Source organism: Gopherus flavomarginatus, chromosome 5 (assembly GCF_025201925.1).
Source record: "Gopherus flavomarginatus isolate rGopFla2 chromosome 5, rGopFla2.mat.asm, whole genome shotgun sequence".
NCBI classification, from domain to species: domain Eukaryota; kingdom Metazoa; phylum Chordata; order Testudines; family Testudinidae; genus Gopherus; species Gopherus flavomarginatus.
In genome coordinates, this window is record NC_066621.1 from 57,129,548 (window position 1) to 57,146,469 (window position 16,922).

The following is a 16,922-nucleotide window of genomic DNA, read 5'->3' on the forward strand; positions in this document are numbered from 1 at the left end:
CTGCAAATCAGAATAGGGGATAGTTTTGGGAAACTTGCATGGCACACCTATTTTGTGGATAAATAATACTCATAATAAACAGAGGATTTCATAGAACTGTCAATTCAATATCTTTCTATTAATATTATTTAATATTTATATTGCAGGAGTGTTCAAAAGCCCAGATAGAATTTGGGCTGAATTGTAGTTGGCACTGTTCAGAAAAACACATAGAGAGACATGGTTCCAGCCTTCAAGAACTTATTATCTAAAGTTTAGGGAGAAAAGATTATTCTGAACAATGTTTATACTTGCTGTCTGGAAACAGTTTAAGAATTATTTATTGTAGTCATGGTTAGTTGTACTTTTTCCAGTATTTTCTCCATTACTTATTCTTGAAAATGACTTGCAGTTTAATTTTACAAGTGCACTTTTGTTCATTTGTTCTTTTCAAAGATTTTCAGTCTTGATCTTGGAGGTATATCTGCTATTGTACTGAATGGTTATGATGCTGTAAAAGAATGCCTGGTTCATCAAAGTGAAGTTTTTGCAGACAGACCATCTCTTCCTTTGTTCAAGAAGCTGACAAATATGGGAGGTATGTATTGCTGTCATGAAAGGGAAGATAATATTTTCTTATTACATTGGATACTTGCTTTAGATTAGATTACTTTCCCAATCTTTTAATCTCCTGTTCCAGAATATTTGACACTTTTCTAAAGATAGTGTCTGGGAGAGTCCCATACTTGGGCTGTGCGCATGAGCAAGGGAAGTGGAATTCTTTAAGCCCTAAAGTTAATGTTCTTATGGTCTGTGGTAGCAGGTTGCAACATGAGTCCCCTCCCTCCTCACTAGTGATCACACACAACCCAGGACACTGTTGACTTTGGAACTTTTCAGTCACTTTTTTTGACAGTGGTCAGGGAAAGAAGTTTATGCAGAAGCTACACTTTCTTCATCTGCCACTTCAAGTCTTCCAATTGTTCAGTGTTGATCTTGTTTGAATATTTTTTTCTATTGTGTCCATTCCTGCTTCCCGTGCAGGTCTGGCCCTTTTTGTGTGTTAATTTGTTTTCTATGAGTTTTTCTTCAATGTGGATTCAGGATGATCAATAGGAAGCTGGTCTCACACTGTCATAACCAAAAAAAATTATTAGAATTCACAGTCCAGGAGAGTGAATTATTCTATATTTTACAAGAAAAAGCATTTCACTGAATTGAGTTGTAATGCTGATTGCCAGCGTCTTGGACTCAGGATTATTTTCCCTCAGGCTTTAATTACTCAGGTCCTGATAGCTCTCCTAACATAGACTGCTTCTCTCATACCCATTTTCTCTTTTATATTAATTTCTGGTCGCTGGACTGGGTAATTTTGCCATTCCTCCCTTCTCCCTTCCAAGTGAACTGGGGCAACATTAACTAACATAGTTAAGTAGCAAGAAAAGAAACTAAAACAGATTTTGTGCACACACATCATATATATTCATTCTTGCAAAATAAAGACTAAAATTCTTAGAATGCAGAAGCTTTGCTTCTCTTTGGATGCATGGGCTTTTGTTCCATTTTAGCTGTGAAGAAGGCAGTATGATGCCAATGAATTTTACTTTTCATTTCAGATATAGTTGGACCTTGCATTAAAATCTTCATGGCTGTAGACTATTTTCACTCGCATTCAGAGCTCTGTTGCTATCCTTCCCAACTCAAGTGGAATCAAAAAACCTTCGCATGCTTTGTCATTCAAAATATAATTTGCTCATTATTTTTTCCTGTGCCTGTGACAAACCTAGAAGAATTAAAGAAATGAACTGATCTTTTGGAGAAAGACAAAGGCAGAATTTTGAAACTCTTAATTCACCTTTTAAATTTATGTAGAATCAATTTCCCAATATAACAACTGAGGTAAGGGCAAATAGGGTCTTTTAAACCCTTATGCTCCTTGAGTTGTCCACAGTTGAAGTGTTTTGACTGTGGACCCTCTCTGTGTAATGGTGAAGAAGTAATGGTCTAGATTAATCTCTGGATGTAGGATCTGGTCTCTGGGATCCAGCAACAGAAAATCCACCAGAAGCAGGAATGTAGTGGTGCAAACCACCCTCAAATCTCACTCCACCGAGAGGTTATGAGTTCCAAGTTGGCAAAACTGGCCTAGACTAGCCATGGTATGTGCTGATTTAGCAGCTCTCCTGGGGCAGCCTTCACTGGTGGGAATCCTGTGAAGCTCAGCCGGAATTTAAAGTTGTTCTTCCCTGAGGGAATTCCCACGAGGTAAATACGCTTTGTGACAACTGGCCCTGTAAGCATGGCTGTTTAAATATTCTGCAACTGACATAGATAAAACAGGAGTAAAGGGAGCAGTTGTCAAATATGAGGCATCATACAGACATCACCTTTGGTTCCAAGTGCAAACCATGTGTCTTTGACTTCGTTTTGCTAATATAAACACAGAGTGAACATATAATATGTTAAAATTATTTATTAAAAACCTCACACAATTTCTCCGAGAGAAGAAGAAGGAACTACATGGAACAAACACTAGTCAGGTTGCTCAGAGCACTTCAGTGATTACTATATTGATGAGAGACATAAAATAATTGGTATAGAACAGAATCCACCCCATGGAACAATGTGTTTTTGTTTTTTAAAGTATTGCACAGCTAAATTGTGGACATAAACGTGAGCATCTGAAAAATGGGGGCCTATACAGAAGTTGGAATTCAATCTTAACTATAGAAATCTCTACTGACTACCACTATAGTACTGTGGCTTCAGCATTTTGTCATCTGAGTTCACTTAACTTATTATTTTATATTATTCGTCAGTCTGAAATTCAGTTTAAAAACAGTAGTACATTTTTAAAATGTCTAACCCAGTGGTGCCCAAACATTTCCTGTTGCACCCCCTCTCCCCCCGTACCAGTAATGGAATCTATCCTCATCCCCCCTCCATTACTGCACAGTTGGCTCAGCAGAGGAGCTTGGGCTGATGGTGGAGCTGGGGGCAGAACTGGAGATGAGGGAGAAGCTGGGGCTAGAGGCAGAACTGGCCTAGGGAATGAGGGTAGAACTGAGCAGGAGGCAGAGTGGAGCTGTGGCTGGAACCGGAGATTGGCTGGAGGTGGAGTGGAATTGGGACTGGAACAGAGCTGCAGCTGGGGCTGGAGCTGGACTAGGGGCAGAACAGGGGCCAAGGTGGAGCTGCGGCGGGGGCAGAGCGGGGCTGGGTGTTGCTTCCTCCGCACCCTTGGGGGCTGAACCGGGCCCCAGCATGCACCCTCCCCCCTAAATGTTCCTCCGCGCCTTCGTTGGGGGGCATGTCTCACACTTTGGGAACCACTGGTTTAATGTATTGAACTGCCTAGAAGTATAATAAAATTTAGTATTCACATAATAACCTTACCATCAAAGCAGTATTTCTTGTCCCATCAACTCACTACCTCCTAGATACCCAAGAGAAAAGATGGGCTTTGTAGTGAACACAAAGCGTTAACAATGCACACTGGTGGACCAAGCAATACAAGTAAGGTCTCTTCTTGGAGGATGCCCTGCCATCATCAGTTTCTCTTTTATACTGAGGGATCTCTGACTTGTGTGTCTTCTCTGATAGCTATTGTAGCAGAATCACACAGAGACAGAAGTAGTCTCACAAGTAACTGGGTTTCAAACTATGCAGGACTCTAAAAACTAACACTTTGAACAAATTTTAGAATTTATTATTAGGTTGTGCAGATTATGGAGTACTGGTACATGTACTCTGAGATAAGCAGTGTGGAACACAAAATGCCATATCAGAAGAAATCGGTTGGTGAAAAAAGGAGGGGAGGAAATCACTGTCAGTCATTGGGTCCATAAGAAAGAATTCTTCTTCAAGCGCTGTCCCTCTGGGTGCTCCACTTCAGATATCGTCAGTTCGAGATTTTCGGTAGCAGTGTCTGTCAGCGCTGCACGTGTGCAGTATTTGTCTTGCGGTGCTGTTGATGCCTTGACTAGCACATGTGACCCGATCCCCCCCTCCGTTCCTTCTCAACCATCCTCGGCCTGAGACAGAGCCCTGTAGAGGTGTTGAAAGACAACCTAAAGAAAATAATTAGAATTAGTTAGCAGTTATTAGTGTTAGTTAGGTTTAGTTAGTTACTAGTCTAGATATTTCTCATCCCCTTTTCTGTTTCCCTTAAAAAAAAATCTTTACTTATTCCATTTAAAAACAACCTCAACAAGGGACATTAAAATATGTCTGGCTCACCAGGTTTCAAAAGATGTTCCTTGTGTAAGGCTGCAATGCCGATTTCTGATGGCCACTCACTCTATGTCTGTTGCTTAGGTGAGTCGCACATACCACAAAAGTGTGCTCGCTGAAGCAACCTTAAAACCAGAGCCAAAAGAGATCGAGATCTCCAACTTAAACTCCTTCTCATGAAGAAATCCCTTCAATCAGCTTCTGAATCTGGACAGCAGAACTCCCCAATGAGGGACTTTCCAGGCAAGTCATTGGCAGAAACATCAAATACTCACTACTCCAAGAAAGCAAGGAGAAGAGAGACATCGTCTCAGCAGAGAGAACCGTTGAAAAGAAAACAGTCTCCTGCAAGTTTGCTATCCTTAGTGCCAACTACACCAAGAGTGAACACCTTTGATGCACCAGGAACCTCCGGCACCACCCACACCGGGGCCCTACTAGCAGGGTTAAGGAGTCGAGAGGCAAACACAAGCCAAACTCCTCCTCCATGGTACCATCAACACCAGTGAAGACAACAGTACCACAGCCTTTAATGCCAATGCCTTCACTTCCGGTGCCTACAACACATTGGCAGCACCAGCACAGACCAAGATAACCCATAAATAATCGTCTCTGACCACAGCGCCTTCAGGGCTATGTCCTTTGGTGCTGACATTTTTGAAGTCCATGGTACTGTACCAATTTATACAACAGGAGGACATGGCAGTATCTTCCACCCCACGCTCACCACTATATGGTACCAAGATTCACCGGTACTAACAGCATCATGCCACCATTCTCCAGCAATGAGGAGGACAGTCTAGAGAAGGGCACCTTTTCATCGTGCCACTCCTCGCTGTCCGGTACCGGGCCAATGCTGGGACATATGAGATCGAGAGACCACTGAGGCCGAAATATACAGCCATGGTTCAGACACCCATGGATATGTCCACTTATGTCATTCCCGATGCAATGGCCGTAATAGGACACAGGGGCAGCCTACATGAATCAGTACAACAGACCTCAAAAGAGACACCATGTTCTTTTACAACCTCAGTACAGGAGCCGTCAGTGACCCCTCAGGAAATGGAGGATGACAGAGAAGTGGACACGGAACAAGACACATCACCTGCCCATAACTCATCATCATCGCTGGATGAGGCTGACATGCCACCGCTTCCTGTGGCTGCAGATGACTTTAAATTCCAAGAATTGTTCCAGCATGAAGCACACAGCTAAAACGTCCCATTTGAGGAAGTGACCAAGACCCAGCATCAACTTCTAAAGATCCAACACACTTCATCTACGTCCAAAATAGCGCTGCTAATTAGTGATGCGATAATGGAGCCAGCAGAAACAGCATGGCAAACACCAGTCACCATTCCCCTGGTATGTAAAAGAGCTGACAGGAAATATTATGTCCCTGACTAAAGGAATGGACTTCCTCTTTTCATGCCCTCAACCTAATTCATTAGTGGTAGCTGTGGTCAATCAAAGAGGAAGACAACCGCAGTACAGGTCCACTCCACAAGACAAAAAGACTGGAAGAGGCTAGATCTATTCAGTCACAAAGTATACTCATCTGCAACTCCACAATTCCACACAGCTAATTATGTTGCACTCCTCACAAAATATGACCACAACAGTTACACGAAACTCAGAGAGGTCTTTAACGACATCCCCAAGGACAGGAAGGAACAATTTAAGGCAGTCCTTAACGAGGGACAGATTGTGGCAAGAACAGAACTACAGGCATCCCTCGACATGGTGGACATGGCTGTACAAACAACAGCCACAGCGATAGTCATGCATAGAGCATCATGGCTACACTCATCCAGAATCTGAAGGACTTACAGACAAAGTAGAAGACCTCCCCTTCAACAGAGACAAGTTGTTCTTGGCCAAAACAGGCAAGGTCCTTCACTCCGTGAAGGACTTCTGGACAACTGCCCATATCTTAGGCATATACACACTTTCAAACAGGCGGAGAAGATATCAACCATACCAGCATGGCCAGGAGAGTACTTTCCAAAGACAATGACCTTACGACTTCCAGAGACAGAGACAGTGCTCGCAGAGACTCTGAACCCCACAGTCTCAGCCTACTGCGTCCCAGACACCATCGGGCAAGACACAATTTTGAAACATTGGTCAAGGGTTTGAACGATCTGTCCCAACAACCGGTGCCATTTACACATACCCAGATCTTTGGTCACCGACTGCGCTCATTCTATTCACACTTGGGCATCTATTACCATGGATCAATGGGTCTTGGAAATAATATGATCGGGTTTTGCTAGCCCCGTCAGGGATCCCATTCCAACAGGATCCACCATTCATACTGATCACAACAGATGCTTTGCTGATCGACTGGGACATACACTTGAATCAGCATACAATCCCAGAGACACACTTACACATCAACCTGCTCGAACTGCACGTGGTTCACAATGTGTGCAGTCACTTCCTTCCAATGATAAAAAACAAAATAGTAAGAGTCATGACAGACAACACTGTATGTATGTTCTACATAAATCAAGAGGGAGAACCCTGTTCTCATTCCCTGTGCATAGATGCATAAAATTATGGAATTGATGCATAAATCACAATGTCACTATTACCACTTCATACCTTCCAGGCTGCCAGAACACAAAGCCAAAGACCATGAATGGGAACCGAATGACAGTATCATACAACACATATTCCAAATGGGGGTGCTACTCATCAACCTATTTGTGACATCACGAAACAACAAATGTCCACAAATTTGCTCATGAGCAGGCCTGGGACCACGACCTAGGGGAACGTCTTGCTCATCTCCTGTACGCATTCGCACCGATACCACTAATCTCAAGAGTAAGACACTAGATACAGACTGACAAAGCCAAAGTCATACTTATAGTTCTGACATGGCCCAAGCAGATCTGGTACCCATACCTGAAGTACATGGCAATCTGTGCGCCACACAATCTCCCTCTGTGACGGGATCTTGTCTCACAAGACGAAGGTCAAGTCCTCCACCCGAGCCTGGAGAAACTTCACGTGAGGGCATGGCTTCTCCATGATGAGCTAATCTGTTTGGAACAAGTAAAGCAGGTGTTAGGAAACAGCAGAAAGCCAACCACACGCACCACTTACCTCCAAAAATGGAAAAGATTCTCCTTATGTTGCCAGAACAAGAACGTATCTGCACTTAAGGCATCACTCCCGTTAGGCTTGGAATACATACTACAACTAAAGAACTCAAGGCTTTACACAGGCTTAGCTAGAGTACACCTACCACCACTTACCACCTTTCACCATAAGGTTGATGGCGTATCAGTATTTGCACACTCGATGACAAAACGTTTTCTCACAGACATATGAAATGTGTACCCAGAAATAGGCGAACCCATGCTATTATGGGACTTAAACTTGGTGCTTAAAAGCCTTACCCAGAGCCCGTTTCATGCTTCTAGCCACATGCTCCCTTCTCCACTTATCAATGAAGATGGTGTTCCTGGTTGTAATTACATCCACAAAAGCGAAATAGAGACTCTTGTGGCTCATTTCCCATACACTATATTCTTCAAGGACAGTCACACTGAGACCACATCCAAAATTTATACCCCAAATATCATCCTCTTTCCACATCAATCAACCAATTCACCTGCCTACATTTTATCCCTAGTCTCATGTGAATACACAGGAGACTGTCCTATATATGTTGGGTATCCGACGTGCGTTAGCATTTTACTTGGACAGAACAAAGCCCTTCCAAAAATCCCCAAGGATTTTTGTTTCAAAGACAGAGTATTCCAAAGGCTCTACAGTATCCACTCAGAGACTACTGAAATGGATTTCCAACTGCATCTAGATGTGTTACGAACAACTCAAAATAGAACCCCCATCAGGGCTTATTCAGCAAGAACACTATCTACCCGCCCCTCCTCCCCTCTACTTCAGAGTTCACAGTGAGGACTCTATGGTAGAGAAGAAACTGAGGGTGTTGGGTCGCGCACATGCTAGTCAAGTTGCCAACTTCACCGCAAGATGACTACTGCTCACATGTGGCCCTGATAGACACTGCTAAAGAAAATTTCCTATTGATGGTGCCAGGAAGCACTGACACCTGACTTGGAGCCACCCATAGGGACACACATCTTGAAGAACCTCAGTTACTGCACAAGGTGAATAACCTTCTCTTCTAAATATTCTCCCATAGCTAAAAGTGTGTCAGTATATAAAAAAATAAGAGCATAACCCCAATCCCATTCTGTATTACACAGGAAGGCCATTATATTAGATAAAAATGAATTGCTAGAGCATAATTAATAAGCTAAGTGCCTGCCACTCTGAGATTGTAGGTAAGGGTGGGGAACTAAAGGTGATACCTATCTGTATCCAGAACCATCCTGTATTCATTGACATATACACCATGCAACTTATCACTCTGAAACTAAAACAATTAACCTTTTTCTTGTTTTGCTGGTCGTTTTCTTTCTTTTGCTGGTGTTTTCTTTTGCTGGTGTTTTCTAGAGACAAAGTGTCTATTATCCCATCTTTGCACAGAGATGTACATAACTCTCATTAGGATTTGAGGGAGTTGCTAATAAATACATGTCATGTTCTGGAGTGCAGTCCAGACCAATGAGAGGTTATCACTGCCTGCCCTGCAACCTTGGGTGCTTTGCAATATTTGCTGTTGTAGCTCACAACTAACCTACCATCATGCAGGTCACACCCTGAGTATCTGTTGTGTTATACACCTGTGGTTTAGCAGCTCTGACCATCAAAGTCTGTGTACAGCCCCACACTGGTTTTCACCAGTCTGGGTTACTACTTGTAGGATGATCCAAACACACTTCCAGTCCTGAAACTTCCCAAAATCATGTTCACTATAATGTTCAGCTCTTTCCTGGACAGTTAAAAGAAATAATATAGTTAATTTGCTTCTTTAAGGAGACAAAACACACCAGTTTGCTACATTAACTGGAGTTGACATTCACTTCAGTACAAACACAGCACTGTTGGTTTAGATCAATAGTTTTTAATAGATTTAAAGTGAGTTCAAGAATAAGAGATAAAGTTAGATATGGCCACAAGCAAATAAAAGTTAAAACACACATCTAAAACGTATTTTAGCAAGTTTTGATTGAAGGCTTTGTTCAAGATGGCCTTTCTCACTCTCAGTCTTCTAGCAAGAGGGTGACCCACTCTCTCCTTGGTCAGGATCTCTTCCAGAGGTTCTCGTGCCTTTGTCATCTTAGGTGAAAGTGATAACTTGGGGTTCTCTAACCCTTTCTTTTATATCCATTGAATCTCTGAAGTGGATTCTCCTGAACAATACCCTTCAAAGTAAAGTTTATTCAAGCTGTGAGGAAGGCACATGGAGTCTGGTGGTGAGGGAAGCTCCATGCTCTTTCTTCCCCCACCTTTGTTTGCTGAAATGCAAATTGTTCTGTTTCCTGCCATCTCTTCCCCGAGTTGTCCTGGTGATCCTGTTTACTACTTACATGTAAACTGGGGTAAACACACATTCCTTTGTTTAAGGACAGACCCTGTTTAACAACTTTTTCCTAGGCAGAGCTGTCTGGTTTTGAATATTTCCCAATAACATCATATAGAAGAATTAATACCTTTACATATAATTTTGCTATATAAATTTCACCATGATATTACTGATAAGCAGGTTACTTGTTTTCAAATGATACGTCAAAAGGCATATTATTACAATAACGTGTAGGATGTGTTTTCATATGATACCCCATGAGGCATATTATTACAATACTGTGTAGGCTGTGAATACACAGGTGCTTTGGGTCACAATACTTATATATGTTAATGAGGAAAGAGATGTCTGAATCTTTCCTGCACTGGAGTGAACATTACCACACTGGGACATCTCTATTTGTGAATTTACTTTTAGAATGGACTGCTGTTTTTCATAGTTTTGTTTTCTGTTGAATAAGGATATAGAGCTATGCATAAAACACTGTTGAAAATGTATTTTCAGGTTTACTGAACTCTAGATACGGTAGAGGATGGACAGAGCATCGCAAGTTAGCTGTAAACAGCTTTCGTTGTTTTGGATATGGTCAAAAGTCCTTTGAACACAAAATTTCAGAAGAATCCATGTTTTTTCTTGATGCCATTGATACGTACAAAGGCAGACCTTTTGATCTTAAACACTTGATAACAAATGCAGTCTCAAACATTACTAATTTGATTATCTTTGGAGAACGTTTTACATATGAAGACACTGAATTTCAGCACATGATAGATATTTTTAGTGAAAACATTGAATTAGTTGCTAGTGCTTCAGTGTTCTTGTATAATGCTTTTCCCTGGATTGGCATATTACCCTTTGGAAAACATCAACAACTGTTTAAGAATGCAGCTGAAGTCTATAATTTTTTGCTTAAACTTATTGAGCGTGTCTCTAAAAAGAGGAGGCCTCAGTCTCCTCAGCATTTCATTGATGCATATTTAGATGAAATGGATCGAAGTGGAAATGATCCAGAGTCTACATATTCAACCAAAAATTTAATTTTCTCTGTTGGAGAACTTATCATCGCTGGAACAGAAACCACAACAAATGTTTTAAGATGGGCAGTATTGTTTATGGCTCTTTATCCGAACATTCAAGGTAAGAATTTTTGTCATTTCTGAGGAACTGATATTGTAGCCTTTATGGTGAGAATTTAGAGTGCATTTTCAATGTGGTGTGTTGGAGTTGCCAGTACTAATCCTTAGTAAAAATAAAAATGTGTGTGCGTTACTCCATTATCTCCCTTTCTTAATGCATTGCAGACAGACATGCCAGTGCTATTTTATCTGCAGGTAAAATGGGTATCTAGTTACCATTAGGATAATATTTTAAGTTTTGGGTTTTTTTGTAAACACTTCAGTGAACTTTTTTTTAAATAAGGAGAGATTTACTTTTATTGTGTGTAGGTTGAACAATATGATGACTCAGAATACTGGCTGGCAAAAGAATGCAAGAATCAGCAAAAAAATGTAAATCAGATTTTGGGTAACTCTTTGAACCATTTTTTAATCCTTAAGTGCATCAATCCATAACAGGTTTATGTACTATGCACTTATATGTATTTACATTGATTATTAGGGGGGGAAAAGACAATATGAGCATTTTAAAACATAACTAGTGTTAGCACAGTTCTGAAGTATTACGCTAACGTGTTTTTGAAGATGATCATATTGAAGTTTTAGTGCAGGAACTTGAACATTAAATGTCATTAGTTAGCTTCCTTTCTGAGTTCACACACCTTCTGAGAAAAGTTGTTTTTTCATATCACAACCTTGTAAGTGCTCAGGTTGAACTAAGACTTTTTAATACTTTGGGGAAGAGGCCAGTTAAGTGGCTTAAATATTATTGTGTGAAAAGTTGCTATTTTATATATGATGGGCCAAATTTTCTGTTCATGTAAATGGATGCTGCTGCCCTGACCTCAGTGAAGCTGTACTCATTAACAAACACCAGCAGAGAATTCTACTCAGTGTTTAATTTTCATACATTTGTTTAACTGGTTTAACCGTGCTCTCCTGTACATCTTGGCGATTCCACAGAAATTGTGATTGTAATTGCATAGGGACCATCACTTAAAATATCTTATACATTTTGGAGGGCCTCTATTTCATCAGAAGGATTTCCTAAACTCCACATTTATATGTCTACACCTTGTCAGCAGCTAAGATCTAGGGGATAGCAATATATGTTTGTATGTATGTGGCATGAGATGGAAGTGAAAAAATTGAAGGCTAATAATTACCTTCATAACTAGCTATATTTACTCTCTTTTAATTTCCTCATAATACAGGATCATTGTTACCTTAAAAGCAGCATACAGCGTTGCCAACTGCACATAGCAGGAAGTCACCAGACAAACCCTGAAAAGTCACTAGATGCAGCTGTTTAAACACTCAAAAGGAATCCAAAATGTCACCGAACAAAATTTCCAGAGAATTCAACAGAGAATTTTATATATATATATATATATATATATATATATACACACACACACACACACACACACACACAACCAAGTACAGTCACAACACAATCATTCACAAGCAGCTCAATAGTGTTAATATAGTCCATCCCATGCTCTTACATTCTGTTGCATACTGGAAGCAACTATAACAGTACACTCATAAGGAGGGTGCCCTCTGCTCATTGGGAAGGAAACTGCAGCCCTCTGCTCATTGGGAAGGGCACTCTGTACACTGCAGCCCAGGTTGGCTGAGGTTGGTTAATTTCAGCTGAGCCTTCCTTTCTTGTCAGCCTGCATTTGAGCTAACAGGTTAGTGAAAGGGAGAGTCCAGAACCAGGGGGAAGAGGCATTCACCTGACCTGAACTTGGTGTTGCAGGGAGCCAAGAAAGTAGATTTAAAAACAAAAATCTGTTAGCTGGACCCCTTTTTCCCCCACTTCCAGGGTTTCATTTCTGAAAACAGCTGGGCAGCTAATGCCAGGCCAGGCCAGGGGAAGCAGTAAAGTGGAACTGAAATCAAGCTAGCTCCACCTTTGATCCTGTAGTAAGGGCTTCATTCCTGGAGGCACGGTACCCCTGTGTCATTCCACCCCATCTTCCCTCCGTGCGTCTCTCCTCGCTGGCTAACCTGCCTCCCCCACCCTACCCACTTCATTAGCCATTTTTTCCTTCATCACAAGGTTTGATACCTACTATTGAGTGGCAAGAAAGAACACATTTGGGTAAAAACAAACCCTCGCTAATGTGCTGCTCTCTCCAAAGTGCACTTGACATTAGTAAAGTATTTAATTAGCTTCCACAAACTTATTTTCCTCATCTGCAGATTATAGTGATCTCAGCCCAAGAAATCCTGGAATGTGATTCCTTCTGAGGACATGCTCAATTGAGATGTAATGACATTGACTTGGTGTGCAACAGAATGTAGTAAAAAGATCATGGAATGGATTTTATTAACACTGTTGAGCTGCTTGTGAATGATTTTGTGACTAGATATTGGTGACTTCTTTCTCTGAATGTCACTGTAATTGGCAGTGAAAGTCGCTAGATTTGTCACTGGTCACTTTTACACTTATTTTCTCACTAGGGAAACCCAAAAGTCACTATATCTAGTGACAAAGTTGCTAAGTTGGCAACGCTGGCAGCATACGGCCTTCTTCCCTTCTGCATTAGGTCTTCCCCAAAACATCATCTTCCAACAGGGGACAGAAACTAGGCACTGTGTGGAGTTTTGTGTCTCAGCCAGATCATTTAAGAGGCACTGTATTGTTAAAACACAAAGCAATCCCTCTCCTCTAAAATTCTCCTGTGATCTCAACTTCTGCTAGCCCTTCGGAGAAAAATAAGCTCAGGATTCAAGTTCAGATTCTTTACATAGCAGTAAGTAATATTAATATCCTGCATTTATGTACACATTTTCCACATGAGAATCTCAACATGTATAAAAAATAATAGCTAACTACAAAATGCACTAAAGTTCTGGTCTGATCTATCTCATGCACTTTCTTTGGGATTGAAGAGGTTAGTTTCATTTTAAGAACTTGGTAATAGATCTTCATTGTCTAGATGTATTGTATTGATGCCAGTCAAGCTGTATCACTGCTATTTTATGTGATTTAGGGGCTGTCTAATGGCATTAGCAAACACATTGATAAAGTACATCAGAAAAAAAAAAAGAGTAAATGGGCTTTTGCCCTATTGAGCAAACTATTATGTGATTTTTCAATGTGGAGTTGATTTAAAGGATCCAATTATATTTTCTCATTTTTAAAAAAGAGCTTGAAAGAGAAATAATTTAATTTACATCCCAAAAAGTTTAAAAAAATCCAGAATCCAGCTAAAGTTGTTCCTTTGACTTTTACCATAAGGTGCCTAACTATTTCAAGATTCTTAAAATGGTGGGTGATTTTACACAACATATGTGATGTACTATATTGGGATAATTAGATAAAAAATTAAGTAGCTCTTAATTCTGAATTTTCTATACATGGTCTTCTCTTGTGTTTGATTTTTTCTTTTTGCATTTAATATACTTCATCTTAGCTATCTAGAATGTGATGTTACTTATTCCAATTCTCATGAACTCCTTGAAAGGAGAAATTTATTGAGTAAAGAAAAACATTGGAATCAAGATTACGGCTCCAGTTTGTTGTGAAATTACTATTTCTTTGAGGCTTGAAAAAACTGTCAGCAGTGGAATGAGAGTACAAGAGGAAATTAAACATTGAAAATATATACCATACTAGTCTGTTAGGTGCTGCACTAAGTACTAAGACATTTCTAGTCTTAACACAAAATATTAATGTATTTTGCAACTAAAGGTTTTTTCTCTAACAGGGCAAGTTCATAAAGAAATTGATTTAGTCGTGGGCCCAAACAAAATACCTTCTTTAGAAGAGAAAAGCAAAATGCCTTACACTGAAGCAGTTCTACATGAAATTTTAAGGTTCTGTAATATAGCTCCGTTAGGTATTTTCCATGCAACTTCTAAGGATACAGTTGTGCGCGGTTATTCTATCCCTGAAGGCACTACAATAATTACAAACCTCTATTCTGTACACTTTGATGAAAAGTACTGGAGTAACCCAGAAGTGTTTTATCCTGAACGGTTTTTGGACAGCAGTGGGCAGTTCATCAAGAAAGATGCATTTGTTCCTTTTTCACTAGGTAAGAAGAGCTCATGCCTATTCATGCATCTATATACAATAGTGTTAACTATCCACAATAGACAGCACGATGTAAAAAAGCTACACTTATGATAAAACAACTGTTTGTAAAGTTATATTTAATGCAGTGCATCAGAGGCTTGGTAAAGTCCATAGGTGCTGGAACTAAGGGAGCTGTCGCACTCCCTGGCTTGAAGTGGTTTCCATTATATACAGGGTTTACGGTTTGGTTCAATGGCTGTCACCACTCCCACTATATAAATTGTTCCAGCAACCCTGGCAATGTCGTGTAATGGTGTCTCCTATATAAATTAAAGGACATTTTGATACAAAAAGTGATCATGTCATTTAATGTTTTATAAGTTTGTTTTATCTGAGGATTTTACACAGCCTCTGTCATTGTGGTTTCTAACTGAGTTTTGTTTGTTTGGCAATTGATGCAGCAGATTTTTGTGTCTGATCAATTTTCATAATCCAGTTTCCATCTTTGAGCACTTGAAATTGCAAAATATGAATGAATACCTTATTTTAAATTTGGATTTAGGATGTCAGCTAATTTTGTTTTTCCTATTGATCACTTTTTGGGAAAATAAATTCAATTGATTTGGAGCAGAAATTTGGAGTATCCAGAACTACTTGATCGATGCTGCAGATGCATTTACAGAATACAGAGTCCTAATTATTCAAGCAATCATATAGCATGTGGTTTCTTTATTAAATCAATTGAGCAAATACCAAAACCCCCAAACCCTTCAGACTAAAGCTTTCATCTTACAGAATCTGGAGAGTGTTTTCAAGCTTTAGAACAAAATAAATTAAATGTCTTACTAACAATTTAACCTGCTCCTATTTATCTGCTCTTGTATCTTATCACATTGCTTCTTGCCTCTTGTACTTCATCAACTCTGCTAGCCTTGACTGTCTATTTATCTGCTTCTCCCACAAACACCTTTATGCTTCCAGGCTGTGTATTATGCATGGAATGAGAATTAGTGTATAAAGCCACTACACTATCCTACTTTAGATCTGTACAAAAGTCCCAATTTTACTGTGATATCCATGGGTAATTACCAACTGATGATTGGCAATAGACAATAGGCACAATTTTGTTGTCTTTTGCAAAAATCCCATTGATATCATTAGCAGTTTTTGCCTAAATTAAGACTGCATGATTCGATCCGGTGGTATTTGTGTTGTCAAAACTACAAATGTTTTTAAAATATGACACTTAATATAATTTGCACATATCCTTTCCTATGAATCAGACCCAGTATTATGTCCAAACAGCTCCACTTAGAGTAGAAGCAGAAATAACTATTCTTTTTTTAAATTTAAGTGCAAACATGATTACTGTAATTTAAAAAATATTTTTTTTTCTATTCAGGAAGAAGACATTGTCTTGGAGAACAACTGGCCAGGATGGAAATGTTTTTGTTTTTTACTTCATTACTTCAGCGGTTTCACCTGCATTTTCCACATGCTTTGATTCCAAATCTGAAGCCAAAATTAGGCATGACATTACAACCACAGCCATATCTCATCTGTGCTGAAAGACGTTAAAGCATATGGGTCAAACTCTCAGCTGGTGTAAATTGGAATAGCTCCACTGAATAAATGGAGCTGCACCAATTTACAGCAGCTGAGTATCTGGCCCCATCTTTTATTTACAACTATCTTGTTCATAGTCTTGCCAAAAGAACAAGAATTGTAAACACTCTCTGTTAAAGGACTTACACACAAATTTTGTCTTATACATAGGCTTTTAGGTATTTCATTTACTTGTATGTAATTGTCACAAAAAAGACATTAATACTTTTCATGTGTTTATAGATTCTGTTCTCACTTCAAAAATCTAGATCAGGTTCCATTTCTCATTTCAACTTTAAAAATTTCATTGAATTACCCTATTTAAAGATTAATAAAAAATTCAGCTACTGACACAATATTTTCTATATACATGATATTTAAATAAAGTTGAGAAAAATAGTTTCTAAAATTTTTAACATAAGCAGAAAACTGTTTTTAGTTTGGGAGAATGTTCTGATAAATTTGGAGAGCTTGGATGAAACCTGTT

General features: G+C 39.6%; 1 protein-coding gene across 1 annotated transcript in view; it reads left to right on the forward strand.

Moving 5' to 3' along the window:
- LOC127051786 (vitamin D 25-hydroxylase) overlaps positions 1-16,609 on the forward strand; it is a 36,888-nt gene extending 20,279 nt beyond the window's left edge. The window contains exons 2-5 of the mRNA XM_050954560.1: positions 436-577; positions 10,187-10,819; positions 14,520-14,849; positions 16,233-16,609. Coding sequence (XP_050810517.1) covers positions 436-577; positions 10,187-10,819; positions 14,520-14,849; positions 16,233-16,408 — 1,281 coding nt within the window. The 3' untranslated portion in view covers positions 16,409-16,609. The remainder of the gene's footprint in view (positions 1-435; positions 578-10,186; positions 10,820-14,519; positions 14,850-16,232) is intronic.
- The last annotated feature ends 313 nt before the right edge of the window (positions 16,610-16,922 follow it).